The 13,299-nt window shown below is 53.6% G+C and overlaps 1 protein-coding gene across 3 annotated transcripts in view; it reads right to left on the reverse strand.

Annotated features, from left to right (window-relative positions):
- The window catches only part of SERINC2 (serine incorporator 2), a 23,773-nt gene that overhangs the window by 7,362 nt on the left and 3,112 nt on the right, over window positions 1–13,299 (reverse strand). Inside the window, exons 1-6 of one of the 3 annotated variants that reach the window (XM_006767041.2) lie at window positions 5,296–5,313; window positions 4,614–4,775; window positions 3,590–3,780; window positions 3,087–3,166; window positions 2,481–2,618; window positions 1,358–1,527 (exon numbers count right to left, since the gene is read on the reverse strand). In XM_006767041.2, coding sequence (XP_006767104.1) covers window positions 1,358–1,527; window positions 2,481–2,618; window positions 3,087–3,166; window positions 3,590–3,780; window positions 4,614–4,775; window positions 5,296–5,301 — 747 coding nt within the window. In that variant the 5' untranslated portion in view covers window positions 5,302–5,313. Of the gene's footprint in view, window positions 1–1,357; window positions 1,528–2,480; window positions 2,619–3,086; window positions 3,167–3,589; window positions 3,781–4,613; window positions 4,776–5,223; window positions 5,242–5,295; window positions 5,314–13,299 lie in introns of those variants that run through there. The other 2 variants (XM_006767042.2, XM_006767040.2) reach the window with 2 other exon arrangements.

Genomic DNA, 13,299 nt, shown 5'->3' on the forward strand with positions numbered 1-13,299 from the left:
TCTCCCCCCAATCCCCTCCCATGCTCTTCCTGCTGCCTACACCCAGCCACTGTGGCCTCCTCGCTGCCTGTGGAACGTGCTGAGCCCTCTCCCACCTCAGGGCCTCTGTACTCCCTGTGCCCTCTCCCTGACATCTCCCTTCCCGGATCCCTGCACGGGCCACCCCTCTTTAGCTTTCAGGCCTCAGCTCAAACAGGACCCGCAACAAGGCCCTGAAAATCCTGCCTACAGCAACCCTGGCCCTGCCTACCTTTGAACCCGCTACCCTTTTACTTCCCTCATAGCACTCATCGAAAACGACCTTACTTTGCCTGGTCTATTGCTTATTCTTTCCCACCCTTCACCACACACACCCCTGAAAATATGCATCTAAACTCTGTAACTAACAGCACAGGCTCTGGAGCCAGTCTGCCTGGGTTCAAATCCCAGCTTCACCCCTTATAGCCGTGTGACCTCAGGCAAGTCTCTTTATTCCTCTAAGCCTCTGTTTCTTCATCTGTAAAGTGGGCACAATGATGGTACAAGGACTAAATGACATGATCGATGGCATTAACTGTTCGCTATTATAATTATTCTTCCTCCCCTTCCTCACAGCCGTATCCCCAACATCCAGACGGGCGCCTGATACACAGTGAGCGCTCAAGAGGTGTTTGCTGCATGAAAGTGATTGCTGTGTGACCTGGGACAGGGCATCACCCTCCCTGGGCTTTAGTTTTCTCAATGGGAAATGGAGGCTCTGACCAGAAAGTTGCCAAACGTTCTGCTAAAGACCCCTAAGAACTGCCTAAGCTACGTTGGAATCCCCTGGTGGGCTGAGGTCCCAAATTGGGAAGTACCACTGGACTCAGGAGGCTTTTTTTTTCTGAAGAGCAAACGATTACTTGGGAACCCCCATTCATTATCCCAGACGGTCTGGGATTAGAAACTGGAACTGCACCTCCTAACACTGCTTCTTGGGGTGCCTAAGAATCATTGCTCAGGGATGGCCTCCCAATTTACATTTAAAAAATGTAACAACAATGATAACACTGGCCAGTGCCTGATGGTTGTCTATATGCCAGGCACTGTTCTACGTGTTCACAAATATGATCTCAATCCCCCAAATAGTAGGTGTTATTGTCCTCGCTTTATATTTGAGAAGAGAGAGGCGCAGAGAGGTGAAGGCACTTTCCCAAAGACCCCTGAAATGTAGATGTGAGAGCCAAGACTCTAACACAGGGAGGCTGACTGGGGAGCCCCCACTCTTAGCCCAAGGCTCTGTGACCACCAGCCCTGCCCCAGGATGCCAAGGTTCCCACAAGACATCCCACACACCAGCGGGCCTGGTTTCCGGCCGGGCAGAGCCTGGCGACCTCACCTGGACCTTGGGCAGGACGGAGATGATGGAGATGCAGATACAGAGGGTGAGGTTGAGGCTGATGAAGACCTTGCCCTCGTAGCAGGCGTCGGGCTCGGTGTAGTAGACGAAGAGCAGGGCCACGGCCACAATAGACAACGAGTAGAAGAGGAAGGTGAAGAAGAAGAGGCCTGGGCAGGAGGGCACAAGCGGGGGGGTCAGGAGGCACAGGGACCCCCACTCCCTCCAGGGGGCTTGTTGAGCCAGCCTCCACTTCGTCATCCAAGGAATGACAATAGTCATTAGGAAGCCTCTTAAACTTCCATCATTCACCAACACCTTGGTGAGTTTTGGCCCCATCCTGAGCTAAAATGATTCACTTTCCATAAATAAAATCATAAAAATAAAGACAATGAATGGGGAGGGGGATAAAGGGGATGTCTGTAATACTCTCAACAATAAAGATTTTTTAAATAATAATAAAATAAACAAGTACAATGAATACAAAATGATTATTTAAAAAGTGAACTAGGTCCAGCCAGTGTGGCTCAATGGTTGAGCATCGACTCATGAACCAGGAGGTCACGGTTCCATTCCTGGTCAGGGCACATGGCCAGGCTGCAGGCTCAGTCCCCAGTGGGGAGCGTGCAGGAGGCAGCCAATTGGTTACTCTCTTTCATGATCTATCTCTCTCGCTCTCTCCCTTCCTCTCTGAAATCAATAAAAACTTTTTTTTTTAAGTGAGCTGTATGTGTGGGATCTGCTGACGCCTGCTCTGGCTGCCGGAGAGACAGCAAGTTCAGAGAGGCCTGAAAACCAAACCCGCGCCTCAGTGAACTGGGACCCTTTCTGCCACGGGGTTTCAAAGACCAAGTGTCACTTGAAGTTTGGTCGGGGCTGGCTGTGCACGGCCCCTTCCTCAGGAACCGCTGAACTAGACCCTCCGAGGCCTCCCCAGTTCCTCTCCCCTCTGACCTGCTGAAGTTGCCCTGGAATCGGCTGCCCACACACACACCCTTCCCACCCTCTGCCTTGCACAGTCCAATTCCTGCACCAAGGCAGGGGCTGCTCGAGATGCCCTCCAGGCACTTATCAAGCTTCAGAGACCCCTGGATTCCCCCCAGAGGCCGGCCTTGGCACTGACCTGCGTACCAGGCGCGGGAGTCGCACTCCTCGGCCTTGCCCAGCCACTGCTGGTTCCAGGAGTGTGCAAAGTCGATGAGCAGCACCAGCTGGATGAGGATGAAGAGGAAGGAGCCCACGACGCCGAAGTAGAACCAGACTGGATGGGAAGAGGGGAGTGAGGCGAGCCAGTCTGGCCCTGGGCAGAAGCCTGGGTGCCAGGGCCCCTGACCCACCCGGCTCCCTGGGATTCCTGGGGCAGGCACAGTCCCGTGGGCTCCCTCTCACACACATTTATTCATTCAACAATCATTTGTGCCAAGCCCTGCACTGGCACACTGAGGAAAAGCAAAAGCCCTGCTTTCAGAGAGCCCCCAGCCATGCACCGAGACAGTGTGGCAGGGCACGGGTCAGCGTGGGGCAGGTACCTCCGTCCCCCTCTCCCCAAAGCTGCCCAAAGGCCATATGACCACGGACCAGAGCGCTGTCTCCTGACTAGGAGCCAAGGCCCCAGTCAGCAGCTTGTGGTCTGTGTGCCAGGACACAGAGCAGCCCCACCAGCGCTCCTCCCACTGGGGACCCCACGCCCCTCCTGGTGGTCTCCAACCCTCCCCACCAAGGTGCTTACCGTCGGAGAAGGAGCCATCGGGGATGTAGAAGGCACCCACGGTGATGCCCACAAAGATCAGGAACTTAAAGAACCAAAACCTATGGGGTGGGGTTTAGGACAGACAGGACAGTGGAGCAGGGTTAGAGGAATAGAGCTGACCCCCAGAAGCTCACCGCCCCCCAAAACAGGTACTGGGAGAGGTGAAGAGGGGCTTTCTCATGGTCTGATGGCACAGGAAATCTGTCCTGGCCCTAGAAAAAGCTCCAAGGGACCGAGGGAAGGGCCAAGTAGGGGTGAGGGTGGTCCGTCACCCAAGTTCTGGCCCTATCTGCGTCACTAAATGCTGTGTGGCCTTAGCATGTTGCTGCGCTTTCTGAGCTTAGTTTCCTCATCTGAGAAACGGAACACACTAAATGAGCTGCCTTCTGTGCTGTAGGGTCTGGATATCTGGAGACAGGCAGGGGAGGGGGCGCCACTGCGGGAGGGACCAGACGGGGTGCAGGGGGCTCCCCAGCACTCACCCGTTCTGGAAGGCAGCCCGGGGGTCCTGGCTGCTGCGCACGTAGATCATGAGCAAGGTGAAGAGGAAGAAAAAGGCTGCTGTAGCGAAGCACATGCGGTAGACAGCACGGTGGCCGAGCAGGGAGCCACAATCGATATGGCTCTGCAGGATGACGGTGGTCCCGGGCCCCTCATCGCACACCCATGGCAGCTGTGGGGACAGACATTGCCGCTTGATGGCCCCATCCTCCCTGGGCCTGCTTCTGCCAAGGCCTGCCCTGAGGAGGCCTTCCCAGCAGGGGCGGGGCCAGGAGGAGGCCCTCCCAGCGGGGGTGGGGCCAGGAGGAGGCGCTCCCAGCAGGGGTGGGCCTAGAAAGGAGCTGAGCCTGCCACTCCATCCCCATAGCTACCCACGCCTGGGGCAGAAGTCCTAGGCGTACCCACCCACACAAACAGACAGTCTAGTTACATCTTGTTACTCTGTTTATTTCCCTGTCATCCTGCCCACAGCCTCAGGAACACATGGCGCTGTCTAAGGCAGGATTTCCCAAGATGCCCTCCACCCACCACCTACACCAGATTCCCTGAGGTTCTTCTGGAAACGAGACTCTGACTGGCATCTCTGAGGTGGCTCTGAGGCTGCATTTCCCGCTCCCCCGGGATTCATGCCTGTGTACCCACTAACGTGTCACACCACTGGCCTCAGTGTCCCACTGGGTGCATGCCGGGTCACAAAACACTTGGATGAAGGGGAGAGTTGGGACCCCCACACTGGGCTTGCACATTAAAGAGGGGAGAGCTTGTTGGGGCCAGAGTCTTAGGGGCAATAATGATTAATATGATTTTCCCAGGAGACTGTGGCTTACGAGAACCAATTATCCCCATGTGAGGCTCAAACCCTCCCTCCCACTTGAACAAATGCCGGGGACACACCTGCCCACCTCTTCTTGGTCAGCTGGGACCCCAAGCCTGGTCCCTGAGCAGCAGGCCCCCCAGGCTGCTCCCTGGGCACACCCAGACCCTCCCCCTCTGCGGGCTGCTCACCTTGTGGAGCTGGCTCTCCACGCCAGGGCTCATCATGATGAGGGACACCAGCACCCCCAAGAAGAGGAAGAACGTGAAGATGAGGCGGCTGATGGTGGAGTTGCGGCTGGAGGGGCAGCAGCCACACAGGATGCAGGGGGCAGAGCCACAGAGGCAGGAGGCCTGCAGGGAGGGCAGGAGAGCACCCTTATCTCTGCCTCCCCTCCCCGCCATGCCCAAGCACGCAGCACCCACCACTGCCCCTTCGATGCCTCCAGATCTGCACCGAGCCGCCTGTACAACCCCGGGCCAGTGTGATCCCACGTAACTTCCAAGCCTGAGGGGGAGGCTGAGGAAACCAAGCTTGGAAGAGGCCAGGTCACACAGGGTCACACCGCCAGCAAGGAAAAGAACCCGGATTCAAACCTCAGGTGCCACCGTGGCTTCGGAGAGAGAGAGTTGTGCCACACTGTGTCTTACTTGGGGGGAGGCAGAGCAGTAAAAAAATAAATGCTTAAAAATCCAGAAGTCTAGCTCCATCACTGATTAGCTCTGTGACCTTGTACAACTCATTCAACCTCTCTGAACTGCAGCGTCCTCTTCTACAAAACCGGAATCAGAGGGCACCTACTTCTCACAGGGCAGTTGTCAGAATGAGATAGAAGTTTCCTTTCCTTGTTTCACTTTCCTCCATAGGACTTACTATCATCTGTGAAGGTTCAGAGTTTACTTATGCTTGTCTGCCTCCCAAGTCTAGCATGTACGCTCCCCCACGGCAGGAATTTCTGTCTTTTTTGCTCACTGTGGTTTTCCCAGAAAGCGAACAGTGCCTGGCACACAGTAGGAGCTCAGTGACCATCTGGTGAAAGAATGCAATTGTTCCGGGGTAGCACCAGGCACATATGACAACCTCAGGAAACAGCAAGCACCTGGTAAACACCTGCTGAGTGAATGGAATGAAGACCTGGGAGTAGCTGGGATTTCCTACTCTGGGGCTGACGGAAACCGTTCAGGGGCTGGTGATGCCACGCCAGTCACAGGCGGTGCCCCAGCAGCCTCAGCCCTCCGGGAGCCGGGCCCACCTGCCGAGCCCCTGCGGAAGTTTGTCTTCCCAACAGCCCCAGCTCCTCAGCCAGGCACTTCAGAGTCCAGAAAGGCAGAGCCCCGCCTTCGTGGAGTTCCCAAGGGCAGGAAAGACACTCAACAGATCACTACACCTTGAGCGCTAAGAAGAAAACGTGCGCGCTGCCCTCGGCGACAGATGGGGGCCTAGTTTAGTTGGGGGTGGCGCGTCACTTCCCTGAAGAAGTGACAATTTCTCCTGACCACGGAGAAGAAGACTGCTCCGGGGAACAGAGCCGGGGTGGCTCTGGGGCAGGCAGGAGCTGGGCAACGGAGGAACGAAAAGAAGGACCTTGTGCCCAAAGCTTCGTGACAGGCAGCGAGCGGTGAGTGGTGAGGTCGATGAGGATGGCAGGGCCTGGGCAGCAGTGGGCATCCACTCAGGAGTTTGAAGCCAGGAGGGACTGGAACAGCCTTATGCTGAATGATCGGTTTTGTGGAGAACAGGCTAAAAGGGGACCTTGCTCCTCTGCGACCCGGCACCCCGATCTCTGGACTGGTCCTGGGCGTAAGGCACGCTCTGCTTGAAGTGCCCTGCCCCCTCCCCCCCAGACTTGAGCTGCTCCTTCTCACCCAACTCCCACCTGCAAAGCCAAGGACACGAATGCTAAAGGAAATGCTTGCAGAGTGACTTCTCCCTCATGTCCAAAGCATAACAGTTCGCTCAGCCCGCAGCTGGAGTTGGATCCCACAGCCCCCACTTCAAGCCCCGGCTCCTATCCGTGGCCGCCTTTTGGGTTTCAGGAGGCAAGCAGGTGCCAGGAAAATGTTTTGTAAACCAACCACAAGAGCACTCTGGCCATCAGACAAAGCTGGCTACTAGTTCCCGTTTACACATGAGGAAACTGTGCTCAGAGAAATTAAAAAGCATGCCCTCACTGGTTTGGCTCAGTGGGTAGAGTGTCAGCCTGTGGACTGCCGGGTCCCGGGTTCGATTCTGGCCAAGAACACATGCCCGGGTTGCGGGCTTGATCCCCAGTCGGAGGAGTGCAGGAGGCAGCCGATCAATGATTCTCTCATGTCATTGATGTTTCTCTCTCTCTCCTTCTCCCTTCCTCTCTAAAATCAATAAACTATATTTAAAAAAAAAAAACTTGACAGAAGTCACACAGTCAGTGGACAGCTGTGTTGAGCTTCAAGTCATGATAGTGCCAGCTTCCCCGATGCAGAGTGAATTCTCCCTCGGTCCCGGGCACTGTGGGCAGCATCGTATCCACATTAAACCCACTGACACTATAAGGTATGTGTAAATGGGGAAACGGAGCCTCAGAGAGGAAACAAGACCAAGGTCGCAGAGCCAGGGAGCTCAGGAGCTGGGATTCGGCTCGGGTTTCTCTGCACCAAGGACTCACGGACGTATGATTGTATGGGCAGCCTGGCGTCATTTCAAAAGGCTCCAGTGATGACCACAGTCCCGCCGGTGCCAGAGAAAACCAAGGGAGGTCAGCGCCAACTGACCTCAGGAACCGGTGCCCAAGTGCCCAGGGCAGGGCCCGGCTCCGTCTTGTTGCCATTTCAACCTAAAACATTTGAGATGTAAGAAAAGCCGCCCCAATGCAGTCAGGAAGCCTGGCCTTTCAATTCACTGTTTTTTGGAGATCAAAATCCAGGTGTAACTGACACCTGAAACCTCAGGATTCCCGGAGCCAGCAGTGGCCAGAGAGACCAAGTCAGGAGAGAAAAATTCACGCCAGCCGCAACCCCCCGCCCCTTGGCCCCCTCCAGCTGCTTCAGAAGCAGCCTTGAAACATTCATGCTCTCTGACAGTCCTGCCCGCTGTGGGGATCTCTCCTACAAGAACCTCTTCCTACAGATGTACCAGCCCAGGGAGGAAGGGCAGACGCCCACCCGCCGCACACTCGGAAGTCCACTGTGGCACTTGTTGACCCCAGGAAAATAACAGGGGGAAATTGAAAATAAATGCTCAGCAGTACATCATGGCACTCCCTAAGAGAGCTGGCTATCTCTGCTAAAGGGAGCAGACGGGGAGGTGCTACTTAAATGGGTCCATGTAACTAAATATAATTAAATTACACCTCAATAAAGTTGGTTTTATTATTTAAAAATAAAAATGTTTAATTAAGGGGGGCGGGAATAAAATAGGTGCAAAGCTTGAGGTTTTATGAGATTATTAGAAATCTGGAGAGATTGCAAATGACCTCAATGCCCAGGGGCCAGTGGTGGCCCACTTACTGCATGGACGTTATAGAGACAGGAAAGATGAAAGTCACTAGGCCGCAGAGCAGCCTGGGCCCAGGGTTATGATGCAATGTGAGAGGCCCAGGCGACTATAAAACTTCCCCCGCGAAAATTACAGCTCCCACCCCCACCAAGCGCACTCAGGGCAAAGGCAGCCTTAGCACCAGGCAGGTTCTCTGAGTGGAGACTATGAAGCCCTGGTCTTAGAGTCTTCCAGTTGGAGGTTGCTTGGCGTTCGACCAATCCAGCCTCTGATGCAGAATCACCAGTAAGGCAGCTGGCTATATCCCCTGCTGCTTGCACACTGTCACTGACAAGGAGCTCACTACCTCCCCAGGCAAGCTAGACAGCCCTGGAGCTGTCAGTGGTTTGGCATGGCGGAAAGAGGCTGTCACCAAGGCATTCACACTCTCCTGGCTGTCGCTAGAGCCAGGGACATAGATTCGTAGAACCATTCCTGGGGCACTGGGTGGGTAGAGTAGGTAGCAGAGGGCGGGGGCCACAGTTGAAAGCTGTTTTGTTTAAAACAAACTGGTCCCCCCCACTTCTGGGTATTATTCAAAGAACTGAGATCAGGGACTCGGACAGATATCTGTACACCCATGTTCATAGCAGCATTACTCACAACAGCCAAAAGGCAGAAGCAACCCTTCGACTGTTGAATGTGGTAGACACATACAATGGAACATCATTCAGCCTTTAAAAGGAATAGAATTCTCATACATGTTTCAACATGGATGAACCTTAAGGACATTATGCTAAGTCAAGTAAGCCAACCCAAAAATATAAACACACAGGATCCCACTCATATGAGGTACCCAGAGAAGTCAAATGCATAGAGACAGAAAGTAGGATGGTGCTTACCAGGAACTGAGGGTAGGGGAGTGAGGAATTACTCTTTAATGGATAAGGGGTTTCAGTTTGGGGGAATATGAAAAAGTTCTTAAGATGGATGGTGGTGATGCTTGCACTATGTGAAGGGTCCTTAATGTCACTGAACTGTATACTTAAAATGGTTAAAATGGTACATTTCACATTATGTATATTTTACTATAGTAATTTTTTAAAAAAGGAGGGGACAGAGAGTTTTCAAGGAACAGTAGTAAGTCAGCTAAGTGAGGAAGGAGAGGGTATTCCTACACAGGAAATAACATATGCAAAGCTAAGAGGAACGCTGTGTTTTCAGGGTAGCTTTCAGTGGCCTCCCTTGGGGGCAATAAAAGAAGCTAAAATGGTGACAGAGATGATGGCCAGGGTCCCGCAGGCCATGCCCAGGAGTCTGGGTTGTATCCTGCAGGCAAAGGGGAACCATTGCTAAAGAACAGATCAACATCAGATCTGCATTTTAGTTTTGGGGTTTGTTTTTGTTGGTGCTGTGGTTAATCCTCACCTGAGGATATTTTTCCTTTGATTTTTAGAGAGAGTGGAAGGGAGGGAGAGAAACAGAGAGAGACACATGGATTGGTTGCCTCCCGCCTGTGCCCCGATCAGGGCCAGGGATTGAGCCTGCAATCCAGATACGTGCCCTTGCCACTGATCAGAATTGAACCCGGGACCCCTTGGTCCACGAGCCAACACGATATCCACTGAGCCAAACTGGCTGGGGCCAGATCTGCACTTTAGAGCTGTCACTTGGCCACAGAGTGGAAGACAGATCAAGGGAACGGGGTGCAGTCTCTTTGGGAACAGAGGGAGAGAGTCGGGGGTGGTTCTCAATAATGCAGAGAACTGAGACCAAGGAAAAGTCAGACTCTAGAATTCCCAGTGTGTGTGTTAGCCAATAATATTTACTCCTGACAATAGCACTCATTGATACCATTAGGCTTGTATTTAGCAAATGCCCATTTTAATACTTACCATGTTTCTTAAAATAAATGACAAACTCCTTGAAGACTAAAACAGTATTAAATAGTAAAATTTACATTATCTATTTTACCATCATTAGATTAAATAATGGTCCCAGCAAGGAGATGTGAATGAGCCAACCTAGTACTAGACAGAACACAGGGAGGAGAGGTCAGCCCCAAACTACTCAAGCACAACTACTCACCCCGTGCAGTGCTAAGAACAGAGGGCTCTGCCACCAACTTGCAGAATGACCTTAGACAAGTCTCTTTTCCCCTCCATGGGACTCAGTTTCTTCATTCATAAAATGGGCTCCTGGGCAGGATAGGGAAGTGGCTCAGAGCCCAAGCCCTGTGGTCAGACAGCCCTGGGTTCGACCCACCTCACCACTTCCTTGCATGTGGCCTAAAGCAAGTTACCACCCTGGGGTGTTTACAGAGTGGCCATGACAAGCCAGCTTCATGCTAAAGGTGTCGGCCTGTTTACCTCAGTCCCATTAATACAGAGTGTGAGAGGCAGGTCCCAGGGTTCTCCCACTTCACAGACAAGGAGAGAGAGGAAGTGACTGCCCACGGTCCAGCAGCTGAGAAGAGGCCAAGCCAGGATCTCAGTCCAACCAGTCTGACCCAAAGGCCTTTCCCACGCCCTCGCACATAGAAGGCGCTCCCTAAACACATATTTGCTCACCACCCATCTATCGTGCGCTGGCTTGCCTGGCGGTTCCCACCCTCTGTGGGCCCATCTCACTTCCTGCAGGCCAGGACTCAGCTCCAGCCGAGAGAGAACCATGAGGGGCAGCTGCAAACGCTTCACGCTTCACGATGGAAGGGCAGAGAAGTCTTCCCCACCACCCAGTCCCGCTAATGATGCGGGAACTTCACTGCCGTCGGGGCAAATCTCCATGGAAACAGGTTGTTACTGGTTCCAGTAGTAACCACTACACAATGTAATACCGTGGGCAGAACAGACGCAGCGTAAACTTTACTATTTTAATGCTTTTTGTCTTCAACGAGCTGGTAATTTACCTTAAGAATCAGGATAGATATTAAAATGGATATCTAACAAATACAACCCTAATGATGTCAATCAATGAGTGGTATTATCAGAAGGAATAAATATTGGCTAGAGCACACAGTGAGAATTCTAGAATCTGACTCTTCCTCGGTGTCCGTTCTCTGGATTCATCTTCCCTCTCTGACCCAGTTTCCTCCTCTGTGAAATGGGAATGATATGAGCTCCCTCGCTGGGGTCATTGTGAGTATTACCTGAGAGGACATGTATCAGCCCTGGCTGGTGTGGCCCACTGGGTTGGGTGTCATCCCATGCACCAAAAAGTTATCAGTTCCATTCCCAGTCAGGGCGCTTAGCTAGGTTGCAGATTTGATCCCTTGTCAGGGCAGGTAGGGGAGGCAACCTATCGGTGTTTCTCTCTCACACTGATGTTTCTCTCTCTCTCTCTCTCCTCTTTCTCTCTCTCTCTCTCCTTCTTCCCTCTCTCTAAAATCAATAAAACACAAAAGAAAGAAAGAAAGAAAGGAAGAAAGAAAGAAAGAAAGAAAGAAAGAAAGAAAGAAAGAAAGAAAGAGAAAGAAGATATATCAACTGCTCACTATAGTGCTGGGCCTGTGCCACCACCGGACAGCTTTGGGCAGTGAGTGCTGGGCCTAGGGTAGGATTGGTAAATGGTAGCTGCTGTTGGTATCCTTATTTGTCAAACGGAATAACTATGTCGCAGGGCTGAGGGGAAACCAATGAAATGGCATGAGTGAGTGGCGCAGCACAGTGCCTGGCACGCAGTAGGTGTGCAGTAAATGTCAGAGGTCAGAACCCCCAAGGGAGGCCACTGAAAGGCGGTTCCTTGCAGATATCTGATGCTCACTAAGGGCCACTCTCTAGTCTACCTGGGCAGCCCTGTCCCTCAGGCAGCTAGGACAGGAGAAGAAATCTGGATCACAAAACAGACTTCAATCCTCCGTGCAGTTCCCCATCCTTTCACTGTGCAACCTTAGACAAGTCAGCTACCCACTCTGCGCTTCATTTTCCTCTGGAGGAGCCTGTCAGATGCCCTCCGGTCTCAGCACAGTAGAATTCCATGACTCAGGACCAGCACTCAGCTCCAGAGGAAATCTCCACCCACCTTTCCAAGATGATAGCAACCAGAGCTCCCATTTTGAGCATGCACTAAACGCCAGGATTGGGTGGGGCACTTTCAATCTTTCCAACAGCCTTAGGGGAGAGAGGCACAGGAGATTGGCAAGTCTCCCCTCAACATCCCTACCCCCAGCCAGACGGAAACCTGCTCAACTCCTAGGAAACGCTCCCTCCCCCATCAGGAAGCAAACTCTTCCTGGCCAGAGACCCAGCCCAAACCTTGATTTCTTAAGACGGGGAGGGATTTCAGGGACCAGCTCCAGATTCCTCCTCCTGTGTGTGCACAGGCACGCACTTCACAGATGGGGAAATGGAGGCCCAGAGAGGACAAGAGCCTGTCTAGGGACCCATGGGACAGCTATCATTCTCAAAAAAATGGCCATAAAGTAACTCTCTAGATCCTCCAGCTCCTGCCCCTCCACCCCCATCCTAACGCACACACATGCACACGCATACGCGCGCGCGCGCACACACACACACACATCTGGGACAAAGAAGGCAAGTAACCCCTTCACCCCCATCCTAACGCACACACATGCACACACACATGCACACACATGCGCGCGCACACACACACATCTGGGACAAAGAAGGCAAGTCCTGGGATTCAGCAGCCACCAGACCCCTCGCCCCCCGCCCCCCCATTCCTCTCTGCTCCTCTTTGTGTGGGGCAGAGGGGGAGGGGCATGCCTGAATGAACCTCAGATTTAATGAGGGGAAAAGGAAAAGAGGAGGGAGCTAGGAAAAGGAAAAGGGGCAGGGGCCTCTCAGCTGGGGTCTGGCTGAAGCTCCTCCCCTATGCTGGCTGCAGCCCCAAAACTGAGGCGGGCTGGCTCCCAGGCCCTGAGCCCAGGCGACCGGGTACTCCTCCCCCCCCAACCCTACCCCACCCCACACACACACCCTCCCCTCCCTCAGTTCTTGGGTCTTCTGGCCCAGAGTTGGGCCGGGGGAGGCAACAGCACAGACCTCTCCCAGTGTTTCAGAAAGGCAGACAGGGGCTTCCTGCCCACTCCCCACTCTGCCCGGGGGCCCAGAGGGGCGGGTCTGGGGCTCCTTGGAGAAGTGCCAGGAGTCGGCCTGAGCCAGACTGAATGTGCGGAGACAAGGACTCATTGGACGGGCGGACGGGCGGACAGACGGACAGACCCTGAACTGTACACAATGACAGATGGAGAGGCCACAGACTGACAAAGACAGTCGGACAAACGAACGGACCGAGACAGACAGCAGATAAATACCAATGAACAAACGGAGGCTGACGGGCGGGGGCGGACAGACTGCGGAGAGATGGCAAAGGGACAGAGGACCCAGGGCAGAGAGGGCCGGGGGCCGGGCAGGCCACACAAAGAGTCGGGGCGTCCGGGAGACAGACCACGAAACGCGCGCC

Source organism: Myotis davidii, unplaced genomic scaffold (genome assembly GCF_000327345.1).
Source record: "Myotis davidii unplaced genomic scaffold, ASM32734v1 scaffold1422, whole genome shotgun sequence".
Taxonomy (NCBI): Eukaryota; Metazoa; Chordata; class Mammalia; order Chiroptera; family Vespertilionidae; genus Myotis; species Myotis davidii.